The sequence below is a fragment of the Lacerta agilis genome, chromosome 4, assembly GCF_009819535.1.
Source record: "Lacerta agilis isolate rLacAgi1 chromosome 4, rLacAgi1.pri, whole genome shotgun sequence".
Classification (NCBI taxonomy): Eukaryota; Metazoa; Chordata; class Lepidosauria; order Squamata; family Lacertidae; genus Lacerta; species Lacerta agilis.
This window is the reverse complement of record NC_046315.1, coordinates 3,368,864-3,387,460: the sequence shown is the minus strand read 5'-3', so window position 1 is coordinate 3,387,460 and position 18,597 is coordinate 3,368,864. Positions and strand designations below refer to the sequence as shown.

The window sequence follows — 18,597 nt, the reverse complement described above, 5'->3', positions numbered from 1 at the left end:
AGGTATCCTTGCCAATACTTAACACCCATTCACACTTCTCAGGGCTATCTCCCTGATATTGCTCTGTTTCCCCCATATGCTAATCTTGTCTTTCCTGTTTTTCCTATATGCAAATCATGTATAACCCTTCCCTTTTGTGAGGTAGTGATGATGTAGTGATGATGTTTCCAAACTGTATTCTGGGATATGATAGGAGTTTTAAAAGTTCTTGTAACACTGTTCTGGGTGTGCAGTTTGACTGTAACCTATTGCGCAATAAACCCTGTCTTGTCCTTGCTCCAGTGGCTGGACTTCTTTTATTTAACTCCGCAGAAACCAGTGGGCCTATCCCTAAGGGCCAGGTGGCTGGGCAGTTCCACACCTGGGATTTTTTCCGTAACAGTTGGTGCCGAAAGCCGGGACTTGCGGTTCTCCCATGTTGCTGACTGGGGGCCCTGAAATCTTCAGCCGGCACCAGGCCATTTGCCTGGGAAGATCTTTTGGACCCCCGGCCATCTTCAAGGGCGGTAATTTGCAAGTCTCTAAGGAGCCAGCCAGGGAGCAAAGACAAGATTCAGCCGGCTTCGTCTTCAACGATCCAGGGGATCGCAGTGGAAGACGCGTGAGTATAAATCCAGTGCACTGGTGATTGGGGGGAGGGGGGTGGTTAACCTGGCAACCGTATTCTCTACTTTCTTGCCTATCGTTCTTCTTGCCTTTCTCTCGGTCTGTCCCATAGACCGCTGCTCAACTCGGAAGGGGAGTCCTGAGCTCTATCTCTTTTTTCTCCAATACCTGGTCAGCCGCCCCGTTAGCTGGCCTAACGAACGCAAGGGACTGGGCTCTTTTTCTACTTTGCCAGCCGCCCCGAGTAGGTGAAAGATCCTAACGAACGCAAGGGGCAAAGGACTTTCTGCACTATCCCCAACCTCAGCTGCCCCGTTAGCAGGTCTAACGAACGCAAGGGAGGTTTTTCCGGACCGTTTCACTCTATCGAATAAAGGGCTGCCTGATCTGGCACTGCAGTGGCAGGCGTCCAGTAGGGCTCCCTTCCTTAAGCTGTTAAACGATAGGTAGGAGGTTGCCAGGTGGGGAAACTCTGTAATGGGTGGAAATGGTTTGGGAAAATAGGAATAGTTGAGAAGAAATGGAAAGAGAGGAAAAGGAAAAAGGGAGCTCCAGGAAAAGGAAAGGAAGAAGTGTAGTTGTAGAGTAGATCCTCTTGGTCAGCCGCCCCTCTAGCCGATCTAGAGAACGCAAGGGACCAGGACTAGTTGAATTGGAACGTCGCGTGTTTGCTCTGTGTTAAGACCCCATTTTCTTACCCCTGTCTGCATTAAGATATCTTTCCCGTCCTCTCTTTAAACCCCAGGTTCCTCTTAAACTCCCAAAGGAACGATGGGTGCCAAAGCTTCGAAGCTTGGTCAGGCTCCTACTGGGAAGAAGGCTTCTCGGAAGCCTTCTGTCACCCAGCCGGAACCAGACTCTCCCCTAGAGTTTGTTTTGGATCACTGGAAGGAAATTCCAGACCATGAGCTATTATCCAGGCAGAAGTTGCAAAACTTCTGTAGGAACTCCTGGCCATCATTTACTGCAAATGTACCATCAGAACTCCGCTGGCCACCGGAGGGATCCTTTAACATGGATCGCCTAAATTCCATGAGAAAGCACTTGATGGAAGGAAGACCCCCACCAATTAGAAATTTGGGACCTTCCTACTAACTTCGCTTAATGAAACAAAAGGGAAGTGAGCCAACTCCTTACAATAACCAACTAAAGGATGGAAATCTATGGCCAACTACACGACCACTAATTTCTTTGTTTTCTGCTCCCTGGTTGCAATTTTAAAACTTGTATTTGTGCTGTGGTTTGTTTCCCTATGACTCCAGGGTCTATGGTTTGCTGTAACTTTATGTCATATATTACATATTTTATGTTTTTATGGGCTTATAGCCGCAATAAAATTTGATTTGAAAATTTGATTTGATATGTTTACATGTTACATGTTGTCTGTTGTGTGTATGTGAGTCTGTTGTGTCTCTGTCATTTTGTTTTCCTTATGTAATTCAGTGATTTAAAAGGGCCTGAGAAAACCAGAAACAATTACAAAAATCCAGTCTGAGAGCATGTATGTTAGAGATCTTAAGAGAGTTGTGTTTTAAAACTGGCCATCAGACTGCCCTTTCTTAAGTGCGCATTGTTTAAAACTGCAAGCTTGCTTCAAATTTTAGTTTAAAGAAGCTATTTGGACCTGATCAACTTAAACATGATATGTTTTAATCCTCGATTAGGAGCCGCCCAGATTGGCTGGGGAAACTCAGCCAGATGGGTGGGATATAAATAATAACTTAATATTTTATTAAATATGATACTGAGGGGTGCAAATATTTATTATTCAAGAGAGGCTCCAAAAGTGTCCCTCCAAGTGGTAGGAAAATCCCCTGAAGGGGTTTGACTGTGTTCTGAGAAGGGGATTGCCCCCTTCCCTTTGCAACTAAACAGGAAAGAAATCTGTACCTAATGAGAAATGTCTAGTTGCAACTTGAGTTTAGAGAGAGCTAGTCTACTGTCATGTTCTAGTCTACTTTGGAATGTGCTGTGAATTTAGCCTAATGTTTCTGCTGCAGACAGCCAAGTTGAGTATAACTGCTCTCGCAAGCTAAACTGCAGCGCCTGTAATTTCATTAAGCCTTAGGTAGGTCTCCCTTTGAGAGAGAAATGTGGTTGCTGTTGTTCTGAGGAATTGTTATGACTATATGCCTATGAAAATATGGTGTTCCTTCTAGGAAAAGTGTTATTAAGGGTAGAAGCTTCCATAGCCAGCAATTGTCTATCTGAGTCCAGTTTTAACTTTGATTTGGTTGGACAGAAGGGTTATTGTAAGGCTCCCAATATCGGTCTGTAAGATCAGCCAGGATTAACTAGCCCTTTTCTTGGAAAATGCCCCTTCAGTTTCTGTCTCTTTCTGGTCCCCAAATCGGAGTTTGCCCAGGTTCTCCTTTTGAGTTTGTCAGCCTTAGAAATTGGCCATAGCTTCTTAAGGGTGCACAGTTAAAAAAAAAAAATGTGTGAGGGCTTGATCAACCCAAAAACATGGCAAATATTGGAATGGGTGGAAGTGGTGTGTAAAGATTTGTTGTTTTAAAGAGACTGTAGAAGGCCATTTCCCCCCCCCCTCCAAAGAGTAAAAGAGGGTGCAATACACAATTTTCCTGCTGCAGAAGTCTTAAGTTTTACAAGATAAACTGCAGTGTCTGATTTTCATCAGCCTTAAGCCTTAAAACAACAACAACAACAACAACGAGGTAGTACAAAACTTGTGAACCCTGTAATTTAGGGGGTTGGACTGGATGACCTCAGGGTCCTTCTTTCAACTCCCACTTTATAGCTATGTGGAAGGCCATGTGTCTGCAAGCATTGGAGGGTAATTTTTAAATCCTGGTGTGGTGGTGGGTTGAAATTCAGCCCAGCTTTCCGAGTTAAGAGGAGAGTGTTGTGTTTTGTTTTTTAAAGGAGTGATTATCTAAGTTTTACCATTTCACCTATTATTTAAGTTTTAAAGTTTAAGCACACACATACAAAATTGACCTTCCCTGTAAGAGCCATTTTCCCATACATGAGGGGGGCAGAGAATTTAGTCTGCCTTGGCTAAAATCACAGAGAATATTTGAATTTTATGAATTCTGACTCTCTGGCCATTTTTACTCGTATATAAGGGAGCAGGTATTCTGCTAAATGACCAGAGGGGGTGCACACAAAATAATGATAGCCCACATTTAATAGAGATCTGTACCCCGAAACCTGTAGATAAAGGAGGCATAGCTCCCAATTTATTTTGCCTGGGGTATGAGATGTTTATTTGATACCGTAAACATGATTAATTAGTGCTGAGACTTCATTATTAGGAATTTAATTTGACCAAACTTAGCTAGGTTTGTCTGAATGCTGAAGTTCTAATTATTTAAAGTTTAAGATTTATAAGCCCATTTCCTAAGCAGTGAGAAACAGGAAATGTGTCAGAAAATATCTTAGGATGAAATCCTAGAAAAATGGATTTAAACTGACCAAACCGAAATTTAATTTGACCAATTTCATTGCTGTTTGGTTAGGGGTGTGAATTGCTGGGTTTCTGTTTAAAATCCGACCCTGTTCTTAAAAAATCTACTCTTCACGCTTACCTTCCTTTATTCAAGGTAATTTAGCCAATGGATACAATTCTTTCAAATGGTACAATAGGTTTCTAAATCATGAACTCTGTACATGCACAGAGGCTACTGACAAAGTTTAGCCCTGCAGGGAGATTGCTGCAGAAGCCACCTGAAGAACAAGAACAGAATTAAGTATTCGGGCTTTAAAATCCTAACATGCCAAATTCTTTCAATAGGTAAAAATGAGTGCTCTCTCAGGAGCACTATTCTTTCTTTTCTTTTCTTTTCTTTTTTGAAAAAAAGGGGGGGATTAAGTACTGAACCATTGCAAGTTAGGAGGTTGCCATTCCAAATCTAACATGCAAAATTCTTTCCACAGGTAAATATCCCAGCACTCTAGTTCATCTCTTTAGTAGTTTTTTTCCCCCTTCTGTTTTGTTTTGTATGTATGTATGCCTATGCATTTTATCCACAGCACATCCTGACAGATTTTCACAGGAAATAATTTTCCTTTTACATCAGGATACTGAGATCCAGGGTGCAGAGAAAAAAATTGCAGTTCTTTCAGAACCTTAAATGCAAATTCTATCTCTGAGTGGGGATGTTAAGGAAGGGGGGGGGGCACCTAAGAAATTCATGGAGAATTGCTGTCTTCTCTTCATCCTGCCACAGATTTGCACCTTTGGTCAAATGCTTCCTCTGAAATCCACTCAGGTGATAAGACTATGCAAAACGAAGGTTCTATTGTTCTTTCCCAGTAGGTACTCACTCTTTGCATTTGACTCCAAGCATTCTCTCTTATGTTAATCTGCTATAACCCTTTCCTCTCTTCATAACAAGTTTGAATCCCTGCTAATAATCCCTGCTATGTTAGTTTACTTCCCTATATTTTTAGGCTACAAATAATCTGCTTTTCATTTATTAAATTAGTTCTCCATTATGTCTATGAAATTGATCTAAGCACAACCAAGTATTCTTTTATTGGTGTTATTTTTGCTATTAACATTCTAGCTGATGTTGTCACATAAACAAACATTTTTTTTTTGTTTCATTTGGGAACCATTGTTAGAAATTGTGTTTTTTATCATTTATTTTTGGTTCCTCATAGGTCATTTTTTATTTTGGGGACATGTCATTTGTTGCATCTCCTAAACTTATGGTTGATATTTATTTATTTATTTTTGACTAACTTGGATGGGGTCAGGTACCATCTATAAGTTTGTTTGTTTTTCCTTCATAAAGTTCTTTTTTATCAGATAGCACATTGTTTAATGTGGATCTAATTTTTAATTTTGTTTCCTTTTAATATTTTTACCTTTTGAAAAAAAAGAATCCAAAGAAACTAAGTAGGTACTAACAGTAAATTATATAGAAATATGATGATAATATTGAAATAATTAAAATGCTTAATGCATCAAGATTTTTTGTTTGCAGTTTCCCAGGAGGACTCCGGGAGATTTTTTTATTTTTATTTTTTTTTGCTTTTACTTATTCCCTTGATAACTATGTCCTTAAGCCCCCAAACCCTACCCCTTACAGGATATCCCTTCTACAGACGTTAATGCAGACCCAATGATGGAAAACCCTCAGCCCAATTCCATGTGACCACAAGACTAGCTACCTCCTGCAGCAGCAGCAGCAACAACAGCAACAAGACTTCGGAGTTTTCAGAGTGGCCACAGCAATCTCCTTCCAAAGGACATAAGACTGAGGGGGGTTTGGGGGAATTAACAAAGGGGGGAGTTGAATTGTAAGGACATTTTTCTTTTGACCTCAAGATTCTGTCTCAAAATCACATGAGTTCCTCAAAGACATCCAACTGCTGTGGAATTAATAATTGAATGTTGTGTATAATGTGTTATTATGTAGGAATGCTGAAATGTGTCTGATAGTGTGTTCTTTTTGTGTTTAATTGTTTTGTTTTATGTTTAATGTATAGTATATTGCATGCATTTTATGTTTCAATAGATCAGGCTATTGCATAGTCATGTATTTAGGTTAGACCAATTTATGACCACATTCCTTGTCTCACATGGTATTCCAACCTTCCCTACACATTTTAGATTGTTTTAGGTCATTTTATCAAGAAGAAACTTCAAGATCAAAACAGAACCCCAGATACATGAAGGTGTTTATGCTTTGATTTAGCAGGAATGGTTCCCTATAGGTTAAATTATTAATTTGGACCACTGCCTTTTTAGAATGGTTTTTCACAGTTTGGTTTGGAAAGTGAGAACCAGGGGCATATGTAAATTCTAATTGGACTTTGTTTGAATTGGACAAAGTGTATCCAAGGTGCCATTGGCTTTTGTCCCCTTAAATAGCAAGAGCGCAGGCCCACCCCTTTGAGAGCAGGACCAAAGCCACAGAGGCCCCACAGTTGGTCAGGGTGCGGCATTTCTCTCCAGGGAGTGTCACACCTAACCACATGGGGTAAAAAGGCTTTAGGTCAAGTCAATGCAAGCCCTTACACCAGGGATGCATGTTGATGGGTGTTGCTGTGGCATCAAGAGACCAGAGGACAGCTAGCTTTGACACCTGGGAACACAACACACACACAAAAAAGAGAAAAAAACAAAACAAACTGCATTTTCAGTCACAGGCGGACCTTTCTGGTAAATAAGCATAAACCACTATTGGAAATGATTCTCCCAAAGTGCTAGAATAGTAATTTAGTAACAAAATGTAGCATATGTTATTTTTACGTAATATCCTATGTCTCGCTAGGTACACTGATACACTTCCAAAGAGCCTTAAGAGGCGTGACATGCAAGTCCCTTTCAGGTTACATACACCCACACCTGGGAGGTTGGATGCCATGATAATATTTAGTGTATATAACATGCAGGACGAAAGGGGGGTGGGAAATATGTCTATCTCTGAACTGTAGTTCAGTGCGGAGAAAGGATTTGCGGTTCTTTCAGAACCTGATGCAAATCTATCTCCGAAGGGGGGAATGATACGGAAATTATGGGGGGGGGGGTCACCTAAGCAAAGTCTCCTCCTGAGTAAACTCATTTGGGGTATGGAGTGATGCCCTTAAGGGGACCCATCTCTCTGCCATGATCCAGTAGGTGAGAGACCACGTACACAGGGAAATGCCTCAGCAGGTAATCTCTGGGTGTTTCAGGCTAATATCCCTCAACCAGAATCCCATTGTTCTCTCCCAGATAAGTGCTCAAGGTATCCTTGCCAGTACTTAACACCCATTCACACTTCTCAGGGCTATCTCCCTGATATTGCTCTGTTTCCCCCATATGCTAATCTTGTCTTTCCTGTTTTTCCTATATGCAAATCATGTATAACCCTTCCCTTTTGTGAGGTAGTGATGATGTAGTGATGATGTTTCCAAACTGTATTCTGGGATATGATAGGAGTTTTAAAAGTTCTTGTAACACTGTTCTGGGTGTGCAGTTTGACTGTAACCTATTGCGCAATAAACCCTGTCTTGTCCTTGCTCCAGTGGCTGGACTTCTTTTATTTAACTCCGCAGAAACCAGTGGGCCTATCCCTAAGGGCCAGGTGGCTGGGCAGTTCCACACCTGGGATTTTTTCCGTAACACTGTGGCCTGGCACAAAATAAGGTGCCCAACATCTGCCTTTGTGCCGAGAGAAAATTCTTGCCTCTCTCCAAATGCAGGAGCCTAAGAAGCAAATTACCTCTCAGTAGAGCTGTGCCTTTGTTATCTACCGTATTTTTCGCTCCATAAGACACACTTTTTTCCTCCTAAAAAGTAAGGGGAAATGTCTGTGCGTCTTATGGAGCAAATGCATGGTCCCTGGAGCCGAATTGCCTAGGGGCCAAAAGCAGATCGTGCTCTTTTTTTAGGAAGAGAGAAGGGGGTGTTGAAAGGAAGCCGTTGTTCAGCAAGTGATGGGGAGAGAGATAAGGCTCCCTTTCCAGCCCCGCCCCCTTGCCCAGGCCTCCATTGTTGAATGCAGAGGGAGGCTGTTTGTTTCCCCAGCGACATGGGACTGGCTGATTAGATTATCTGTCTGGAAACTGTAGAAATGGCTGTAGGACTAGAAGCTGCAGAACTGTGAGTTGGACCCCATAAAAACAGGGCTTTTCCCTTTGCAAAAAAAGCTGCACCACTTTCAGCTGATCCTCAAAAAAGCAGGGCTTTTCCCTTTGCAAAAAAGCTGCACCACTTTCAGCTGATCCTCAAAAGAGCAGGGCTTTTCCCTTTGCAAAAAAAGCTGAGCTAATCCTCAAAAAAGCAGGGCTTTCCCCCTTTCCTCCTCTAAAAACTAGGTGCGTCTTATGGAGCAAAAAATACGGTTCTGGCGGTTCCCTCGCTGCGAGAAGCCAAGTTACAGGGAACCAGGCAGAGGGCCTTCTCGGTGGTGGCACCCGCCCTGTGGAACGCCCTCCCACCAGATGTCAAAGAGAAAAACAACTACCAGACTTTTAGAAGACATCTGACAGCAGCCCTGTTTAGGGAAGCTTTTAATGTTTAATAGATTATTGTATTTCAGCATTCTGTTGGAAGCCGCCCAGAGTGTCTGGGTATAAATAATAAATTATTATTATTATTATTATAAATCATAGCTGTCAACTTTTCCCTTTTCCTGCGAGGAATCCTATTCGGAATAAGGGAATTTCCCTTTAAAAGGGGGGAAAGTTGACAGCTATTTTATATATGTATCTTCCCACCTTTTTCTCCAAGGAGATCAAAGTGGCCCAAGTGTTGCTCCCCGTGCTCATTTAATCCCCCCATCGATCCTGCGAGGTAGGCTGGGCTGAGAGGCAGCCACTGGGCCCCAAGGCCACACCCTGCATGTGGCCAAGTGGGGATTCGAACCCGGGTCTCCCGGGTCCTAGTCCAACTCTCTAAACCGCTACACCACGCCGGCTCTCTTGGTTTCTAGCCATGCGTAAGGTCTATCCATCTCTTTCTCCCAAACTCTCAACAGCATCCATCGACCTCCCCTCATAAATCTGACTCCGAAGAGCAGCTGCAAACCCTCAGGGGAGCCCCTCAGGGACGACATAGCCACAGAGCCCAGTGGCGCAAGGAGCCACGGCCGCACGTTCTGGAGGACGCCTCCGGCATGCCGCGCTGCCCGGCCGGCAGCCACCTCCCTGCCGGAGGAGCCGCCCTCCAGCCCCGCTGGCAGCGCCCCCCTTGCCCGCCTTTTCTCGGGCCGCGGGCGCCGTCGCGGGGAAGCCGTCGGCGAGCGTCCCATCAGCGTGGCAGCCAGGGCTCTTGCCGTTTCGGCCAAGCAGGCAGAGGCAGAGGCAGACCACAACTGGCATCGGGCCGCCCCCTCCAGCTGCCTGCCGTGCCTGGTCAGCCCCGCCGGCAGCGCCCCCTCGCCCGCCTCGGGCTGTGGGCGCCGTCGCCGGAAAGCCGGCGGCGGGCGTCCCTGCGACGCGGCAGCCACGGCTCCTGCCGCTTCGGCCAATGACACTATTCCTTTAAGAAACTATTAAACCCGTGGAAGGTACCTTTTATCATATGTGGTGGACATGCCCAAAGGTTAAGGTTTTCTGGGGGAAGATTTATAATGAACTTAAGAAGGTAATGAAAATTACCTTTAGTAAGAAACCAGAGGCCTGCCTTTTGAGCATGACCAATCATGAGATACCCAGTCAGGATAGAGTGTTTTTTATGTATGCCACAACAGCTGCTAGAATTTTACTTGCAAGAAACTGGAAAGGCGAAGAGATCCCGACAGTGGAAGAATGGCAGATGAAGCTAATGGACTTTATGGAACTCACCGAACTGACCGCGAGACTCCGAGACCAGAGGGAGGAGAAGGTGCAACAGGATTGGAAGAAATTTAAGGACTATTTAAAAAATCGTGAAAAGCTAGATATTTGAAGCAGAACTGGCTTGTTTAATTGGCTTTAGCTAGATGATGTTAGATGAAAATAGTATATAAGAAGTAATGTTATGAATGATTTAAAAATATTTAGAAATGCTAAGGTTATGTTGTTTAAGTAATGAAGTTACATGATTAGTAAGCATTTTAAAGTTTATTAAGAATAATGGTAAATGTTAAGAAAATAGTTACAAAGTTACCAAAGTATATTATTACTGAACGCAGTCGAGAGAATGGGGGAAGTCCCCCCCAAAGAAGATTCAAAACTAGAACTAAATAATGGTTTATTCAATGTTTTGGTGTAGGTATGTATAAGTTTTTTCTTTTTTTATTTCTCATGTTGTTTTAATGTGTTTGTTCTATTTATTTTTAATTGTTGATGTTTATTTGTTTGGTGTATTTGTTTAGTGTAAAAAATAATAAAATCTTTATTAAAAAAAAAAAACTATTAAACCCAGTGGAACCATTCCCAGTATGTTTGTACCAGTTGAAGCTTTTACAGATACGCTTTACAGCAATCTACATTAGCAATTATCATTACCACGTCACAGTTTTACCGTTTTTCGCTTAAAATACAAAGGTATTCCATTATTATTCTTCATAGAATGAGCCCGTTTGAATTTACTACAAATATGTTTGTTTCAGCTGTAATGGACACGCCTAAGATATAATGAACCTTTCCCTTTAAGAAACCATTTTGATCAGGTATATAAACCAGGAACTAGGCATTATCAGGAGCAGTCTCAATCGTGTTCTTGTAGCATCTGGTCATTGGAGCCCGTGCGGCTTCGTCTTCAAAACAATGAGTTTTCGTTATCAGAATTATTTAGGTTAGCTAGCCTGAGTTTAAATAACATGAAATAGTTTGGGAGGATTCTCCCTCTACTGCTCGTTATTCCTTTTGGTTTGATCTTGGTAACTTTCTGATTTCCCTCTGAGGAAACTGACTTCTTATCCAGTGAAACGAGGAAGAGCCGGCATCTCGTTAGGGTTTCAGTTATGAGGGTTTTCATTTGAGGAGTATACATATATTTTTGTCTAATTCCACTTAGTGGTTTAGGGGCCCTCCGCCCATTTTTTGGAGTTGTGTTCAGTCAAGTTTGGGTTATATCTTTATTATAGCTTTACCTCGTTTTAGGGATTAGTCACGGCTGAGTATTTTATACTTTTTTTCCTTGGCTTCGGCCAAGCAGGCAGAGGTGGAGGCAGACCACAGCTGGCAGCGTCCCCTCGCCCGTCGGGCCACCCCCTCCAGCTGCCGGCAGTGCCTGGCCAGCCCCGCCAGCAGCGCCCCCTCGCCCGCCTCGGGCTGTGGGCGCCGTTGCGGGGAAACCACGGCAGGGGATGGGGCGGACGGAGAGATGGAGGCGGGGAAGGATCCGCCCGGGATCCCGGCGGTGCAGCAGATTGGTGGCCCGGCAGGAGGCCAGCCCGTGCCCGGGGGGAGGCGATCCCGGATTTGGGAGCCGCCGAAGCCCTTCCCTTCCTCGCACGCTCTTCTTCAGCTTGTTGGGAAAGCGGGAGAGTCTTAGCCATCAGTCTTGGCTAGTATAGCTATGCTGGTCAGGGCAGATGGTAGTTGTAATCCAAAACATCTGGAGGGCACCAGCTTGGGGAAGGCTGCTCAACAAATTAGTGCCGTGCCGTGCCCAGGGGTGGGGGTGGGGGGCGCCGGATGGATCCTTGCACCACGGCGCCAGATAAGCTTAAGACGGCCCTGGAGGCCCTTATCTCGGTCCCACCACCCTTACAGGGACGCTTGGTGGTGACGCAGAAGAGGGCCTTCTCGGTGGTGGCTCCTCCCAAGCAACTTCGAAACTCCCTCTCTAGAGAAGCCAGACAGACTCCCTCCTTGCTGTCCTGCCACCAGCAGATGAAGGCTTGCTTGTTCCAACAGACTTTGGGGAACTGACTGCTTTTAATGAAAGATCTGTTGCTGGCTGTTTTTATTGCAATTATTTGTATGGTTTTAGTGTGTGTGTGTGTGTGTGTGTTTGGTCCATAGAGTACGGGACTCTTAATCTCAGGTTGTGGGTTTGAGCCCCACATTGGGCAAAAGATTCCTGCATTGCAGGGGGCTGGACTAGATGACCCTCGTGGTCCCTTCCAACTCTACAATCCTATGATTCTATGATGAGAGAGAGAGAGAGAGAGATATTTAATTCTATCAATGTTTAATTTGCTTTTTGGTTATCGTATGCCCCCCCCCACTACATTTTTAGCAGTTCTTATTTTTAACTGTAAGTCGACGAGTCCCTGTCAAGGAAAAAGACAGGGTATAATTAAATATATTATTATTATTATAACAACAACCACCAAGAGTAATCTACCAGGTGGGGCTACACTTTTGTTTATGTGCCTTTCTCAGGAGTGAGTTTTTTTTTTTTCCTCTCTCTCTCTCTCTGTCTTTCTTTCTTTCTTTCTTTCTTAGAAGGGAGAATAGTTGAGACTACAAACTGCGAGATGGGAAAACAGATTCTGGGCACCTTAAACGGCTGCCTCATTTCACCATCTCCAATAGATGGAACTGATCAACTGGAGGAAACAGGGTATTATATATCCATCTCCACAAGCCTCCAACACCCTGTTTAGGCACGATTTTGGAGGGTAACAATTCCTCTTAACTAAGAAAAATAAAAAAAAACCATTTGATTCTGATTGTTATTACTCTATTTTTAAAGAGAAAAATAAAAGAAATCTCTTTCAGAGGCTATGCCCGGATCGAGAGATGCAGGCAGATGGGTGCTGAGGTTGCCAGCTTTTTCAAAATGCCTCTGCAGCTGTGCAGGAACAGCTTGATACCTCGATACAGATTTCATGTTTACAAAAAGCACAGTGTTTATTTCCAGGCTGCGAAAAAGCTCCACCGGGAGATTGCACTTCGTATCGTTCCCTCCTCCTGCTTCTGCTCAGTTGCCAAGCCTAACAGGATCTACGACGCCGGCCCTCAAAAGAATCTCTGAGGCCCGTCCTCCAAATCCACCTTTTTTAAATCTGTGGCGAATGAATCTATTCCTTGACGATACCCCTTAGCCCTCATTCTGCGTGGATGCAAAGCACGGAAGGAGCCACCGGAGCCCATCGATCCTCGTTGCTGCTTAGAGACACGCCGTCTCGGAGGCACCAATTGACCTCTGGCCCCCAGAGTGCCGGGTAACGTTAATGGGATGGAGACATCCGTTCCCCCCCTCGGGAAACTGATCTCCCTGCTCCATCTCTTTATGTGATTAAGTAAAGAAGATCTCTGCTAAAAAGCTTCAGGCACACGACGCAGAAGGAGATGGATGAGGAGACAGATGAGGAACGGGGAAAGGAATCGTATTTTCACAGCTCAGTCGCATGATGTAGGGGGGGCGGGCTCCTATAACTGTCTTTTCAGTCCAGTTTGGGTCTCCTCTTTTCCAGAGTGATAGGTCTTACGGACTCTCCTTTGGCAGAGGTTTTTAAGCAGCGGTTGGATGGCCAAATAGGACTGAGGCTGGAGGCAACAGACGGCGATCTCGACACTCGTCGGACACCGCAGCATTCACAAGACCCAGAAAAGCTGACTGACAAACGCCACGTTCAAAATGCATTGTGTGAACCGGCTCGCTGTGTATCTCAACGACATGCACCTCGGGTCACGTCCGCTTCGGGTTGCGTTTTTTTTTTTTCCAGGTTACGAACCCCGCAAACCCGGAAGTGAACTTCGCCGTGCGGACATTTCTGCGCATGTCCGCGCATGCGCATAAACGTTCTGCGCAGTTCGCGCATGCGCAGAAGCGTGATATCGCGCTTTGCGCGTGCGCAAAATGGACGCTCGGGTTACGTGCTTTTCGGGGTGCAAACGGCACCCCAGAATGGATCAAGTACATAACCCAAGGTACCACTGTATTTGGCAAAGCCTGAGCATGAGTTTTCGCTATAATTATTAACAATAATTGGTATCCTGCCCTTCCTCCCCTCCCAGAGGAGTCCTGGATGAAGAGAGGCATCCGAAGCCCTTTCTGTATAGCAGGCAGGCATGGAGGGGAGGGGGCAGCAGAGCCCCTGACTCCTTGCAAAGAAAATGGGATCTCCAAAGCAGCTTCTCACTACCCTGTATGAAAAGTTGCATGTGATAAAACCCCCTGGTTCGACCAACCTTGCCTCTGTCGGAAATCCAGAAGGGGGCCCCGTGTAAGACACCAGGGCCACAGCCCTACCCTGGGTCATAGGGAGATAAGAATTATTGCCTCCCTTACAGGGTTGTTGCGAGCATTAGGAAAACCATGTATGTGAGGCCCTTGGAGCTCGCAAAGCTCGGCGACAAACAGTGTTAGGAATTCAGATATATAAGCTAGGCGCCAAATGGCTCCTTAAACCAGACGACTCAAGAGTCGTATTTTTCCATGCGACTTTTTGGTACCTGAAATTCATTCTGATTGCGCAGGATGACAGGATTCTACCTACAGGATGTGGAATTGGTGCGTGAAAACAGTCCCGAGCCCAGCATCCCCAGGTGCAAAAATGTGCCTAGCAAATTTTGAATGCTTGGAGAGGCCTTTCGGATGCTTGGAGACCTAAGGGACCGCCTCTCCTGGTATGTCCCGGGTAGGACCTTAAGGTCCTCAAATAATAATTTGTTGGAGGTCCCGAGCCACAAGGATGCTAGGTTGGCTTCAACTAGGGCCAGGGCCTTCTCAGTACTGGCCCCGACTTGGTGGAACGGTCTGGCACAAGAGACCAGGGCCCTGCGGGATTTGGCATCTTTCCGCAGGGCCTGCAAGACGGAGCTGTTCCACCTGGCTTTTGGGTTGGTTTCAGTTTAACCCTGATGTTTCGTTCTTTTGGAGTGATTGGTGGGCTACTTAAAAATGAGGCTGCGGTCTAAATTAAATTTCAAATTGTATTTTAATCTGTATTTTTAATGAATTGTTTTGTGTTTTTGTTGTGATTTTATTGGTGTCAGCTGCCCTGAGCCCGGTTTGGCGGGGAAGGGCGGGGAATAAATTATTATTATTATTATTATTATTATTATTATTATTATTATTATTATTATATCCGGGGGGGCACTAATCTGAAACCTAGCTTCCTATTTTCTTAAAGAATAATTACCTTATTAGGGCATCCTCCATTTATTATATAGTAGTTAGCACGTTGTGTTCAGGCAAAGGCAGTCAAGATTCTAGTTCCAGTGGAACTTCAACGCTCCCTGGAGAAAACTCTCTTTCCCTGCCTGACCTACCAGTGTGGTGTAGTGGTTAAGAGTGGTAGACTCGTAATCTGGGGAACCGAGTTCGAGTCTCCGCTCCTCCACATGCAGCTGCTGGGTGACCTTGGGCTAGTCACACTTCTCTGAAGTCTCTCAGCCCCACTCACCTCACAGAGTGTTTGTTGTGGGGGAGGAAGAAGGGAAAGGAGAATGTGAGCCGCTTTGAGACTCCTTAGGGTAGTGATAAAGTGGGATATCAAATCCAAACTCTTCTTCTTCTTCTACCTCGCAAGGTTGTTGTGTTGATAAGGAGGGGAAACACGGTAGTGATTCAAGGATCATTATTATACTGCTTCTCATAGGACTCAGAGAACTTTGCAGACCTGACCAACTAAATGCAACATCGCCCCGTAAGGAAGGCCAGAATCATCTTAACCCGGTCAAAAGGGTAGTTGCCGAGTCGGACAGAGGGTGATCTCGTGAAAGATTCGCACCAGGAAGTTCCTGGTTCTCATGGCACAGTGAATCACTGGTGGGTGGGTGTTTGCACTACAGCCTCCCTGGAGCTTCAGGGACAGAGTTCAGGTGACTTAGAAGTTCAAATAAAAAAGACCAAGATATTCAGGTTTGCACAAATGCACGCCCCCCCTCAAAAAAAATGTAAACTTGGTGCGTGCAGGGAAAGGAAAACATAGCCAGAACATTATATGTTTTCAGCTGGTTATAAAAGCATGCACATATGTTCCGCTTTCTCGGAAGTCTTCATCAGTTTCTATCTGACAAAGAGTTCTGTGAAACCCGGAAACCTACATGTTCCAAAGCTCCCCAGTTCAAGACGGCACCCCATAGCGCTTCGTAACTCCTGCCCTTTTGTGAGTTACTAATCTGACGCTTGTCTGCTGCCTTGTGGGGGCTTGCTTCATTTTGTGGCGGTGACTCTGAGGATTGTGCAACTGAATTTCTAACGAAATGCCTTATCAAGGACGTCCATGCAGCGGTCAAAACATCAGGGTTAAGAGGAGAACCTGACTTCCCGGCAAAGTGCAACGTAGCTTTCGAAACTGCAGTTCTGGCGCGGTTGGGAGTCATCTGTGGGGTACGTGGCAACTCACAGGAGTGGTGCAAGGCCACAGGTGCCCTCTCACACATTTCCTTTTCGTGAGGCTCACGTGGGGCAGGTTTGCTATGGGCCACAGCCCCCTGCATATTAAATACCTCAAAACGCTATGTCTGAAAACTGCCTTGGGTTTCCTGCATCGACCCCAAAAGAGGCAGGAAAGTAGAAGTGGCAAATGAGGGGAAAGAAAAGTTGTTAATAAACAAGAGAATTTAAAAATAAAAATAAAAATAATCTGCCAACCATGGACTGTGGCACGAAGCCACAACAAAAACCCTGGTTGCTTGTGCTGGGCCAGATCCGCGGCGCATTCCTTACCTTGATCTTGTGCAGGGATTTCTCTGCCTCAAGGATCTGGACCCACACGACAATCCCAGACTTGTTGTACGTGAGGCTCCAGCCGTGGTCAGAATTGCACTCCGCCCGGAACTGGTCGAAATCTCGGTCGTCCGGAATCTGTACGCTGTCCCGGGTGGACATGGCGACGTCGGAGTCGAAATATCTAAGCCGGCGCAACCAAAAGCGTCAATTTCAGCGAAAAGCGGCTGAGATGGGGAAGCCTGCAAGATCTCCCTTCGGTTTCCAAGCCAAAACTGGAGAGGCCGGTTCTCTTCTGTTCTTTCTTTCTTCTTCTTGTAAAACTGATTTCGCAGCGATTATGAAAGAACAAGGAGGTTTTTTGTCTCAGATCAGGGGGGGCTGGGAGAGCGCCCGAGGCAGGTGGAGATGGAAGGGGGGGACTAAGTTAGCCAGAGAAATCAGACTTGGCAGATGCTTCTCTCCCCAATGGGCAGGTGTTCCCCTTTTGCCAAGGCGAAAGCGGACATGGATATTACGAGAAAAATACTTAACACAGCACGCTGCAGAGAACTCCCGAGTTCTTCCTTCTCGTGACGGAGGAGAAGGGAGAGGAGGAGGAGGAGGAGGAGAAGGGGGCAGAGCCACCCAAAGGAGACGGGAGAGAAGAAGTCTGCGTGGCTTTGGACGCCTGCCAAAGCCTGGCGCTGCGTTGTTGTCGGAAACCAGCCGCGCAGGTGAGTCACAGCATAAGATCCAGCCCTCCGGGAGGGAACAGGTGAGGGTGGAAGGACTTCCTCCTCCGGCAATTGGCTCGGACTCGTCGCCGTCCTCCCTCCGCCCTCCTTTCTCAAGCGCTGAAATATCTTCCTTCCCCTCTCGAGAGATGGCTGCAAGAGGAAAGGGGAAGAGGACGAGACCCCCCCTTCTCGACAACTCCCAGGAGAGTTGTCTGTCCTCCTCCCTATCCGCTACGGGGGAAGAAAAGAAAACACGAAGAAAGAAAAGCTATTGGGGGGGGGCACGGGGAGAGAGAGAAGCAGTGGTGCCAAAGTGGTCCTTCCTTGGGATGCAGGGAGAGTTCCAAGGATGCTCGCCAGGCAGGGGAAGACAGGACCAGTCGGGAGAAGAGCCGGTCCTGCCTGGGGCCAGGCAGCGAAGCAGGCACGCAGGGCGCCCTTTCTCTCCTCCTCAGAGAGATGGGGGGAGATGGGCTCACATTGCCAAGCCAGCGCCCTCGCCGCCCCCCCCCCACCTTCCCCGCTCCTCTCCTCTCCTTCACTGGGCAGGCACAGCCTCCCCCCCCCCCCCACACACACACACCTTGCAGGCCGGGCGCGTCCTTGGAAGAATCTGCCTGTCTTTTCTCTCAAGGATGCAAAAGCAGGCCGGGAACAAGGCGGCACACACACACACACACACACAGAGAGAGAGAGAGAGAGAGCGAGAGAGAGAGAGCGAGAGAGAGAGAGAGAGAGACTCACCTCACCTCCCTGGGCGCCCTAGGCTTCTGCTGGGTCCTACTGTCCTGTTTCTAAAAGGAGGAGGAGGAGGAGGAGGAGGAGGAGGAGGAGGAGGAAGGATGCTCTGAGCTTCCTTCTGCCCTGGTGCTTTCAGAGGGAGGGGCGGCGGGCGGCGGCAGCCTGGATGAGCTCCCCAATTCTGCAGAGAAACCATCTCCTTGGAGGGGTTGTTTATTGCACGTCCTTGAGATGCCGCTTGCTTGGACGGGTCCTTACTTAGGGAAGAAGGCAGGTGCAAAAAGAGGAGGGTGGGGAGGAAAGAGCTTAGGGAAGACCTGAGTGTGTGCGGGGGGGGGGGGGAGGAGGAGGAGGAGAGAGTCCCTTTTGAGGGTGCACCTTAAAAGCGACAAACAACACATCAGGCAAAAAAAAAAAATCCTTTCTCCTTGCTGGTGTGCTGGTGGTATAGTTCGTTTTTACTTGCAGGGAAGGTCAAACTACGGAACTCACTGCCACTAGAAGCAGGGATGGCTTTGAAATGAGACAAATGGATGGAGGAAAGGGCTCTGTGGCTACTAGCCAGGGTGGCTA

General features: G+C 46.1%; 1 protein-coding gene across 1 annotated transcript in view; it reads right to left on the bottom strand.

Moving 5' to 3' along the window:
• Positions 1-16,749, bottom strand: part of STARD10 (StAR related lipid transfer domain containing 10) — a 78,697-nt gene extending 61,948 nt beyond the window's left edge. Inside the window, exon 1 of the mRNA XM_033145914.1 lies at positions 16,565-16,749. Within this exon, the coding sequence (XP_033001805.1) occupies positions 16,565-16,726 (162 nt within the window). The 5' untranslated portion in view covers positions 16,727-16,749. The remainder of the gene's footprint in view (positions 1-16,564) is intronic.
• Positions 16,750-18,597: the final 1,848 nt, after the last annotated feature.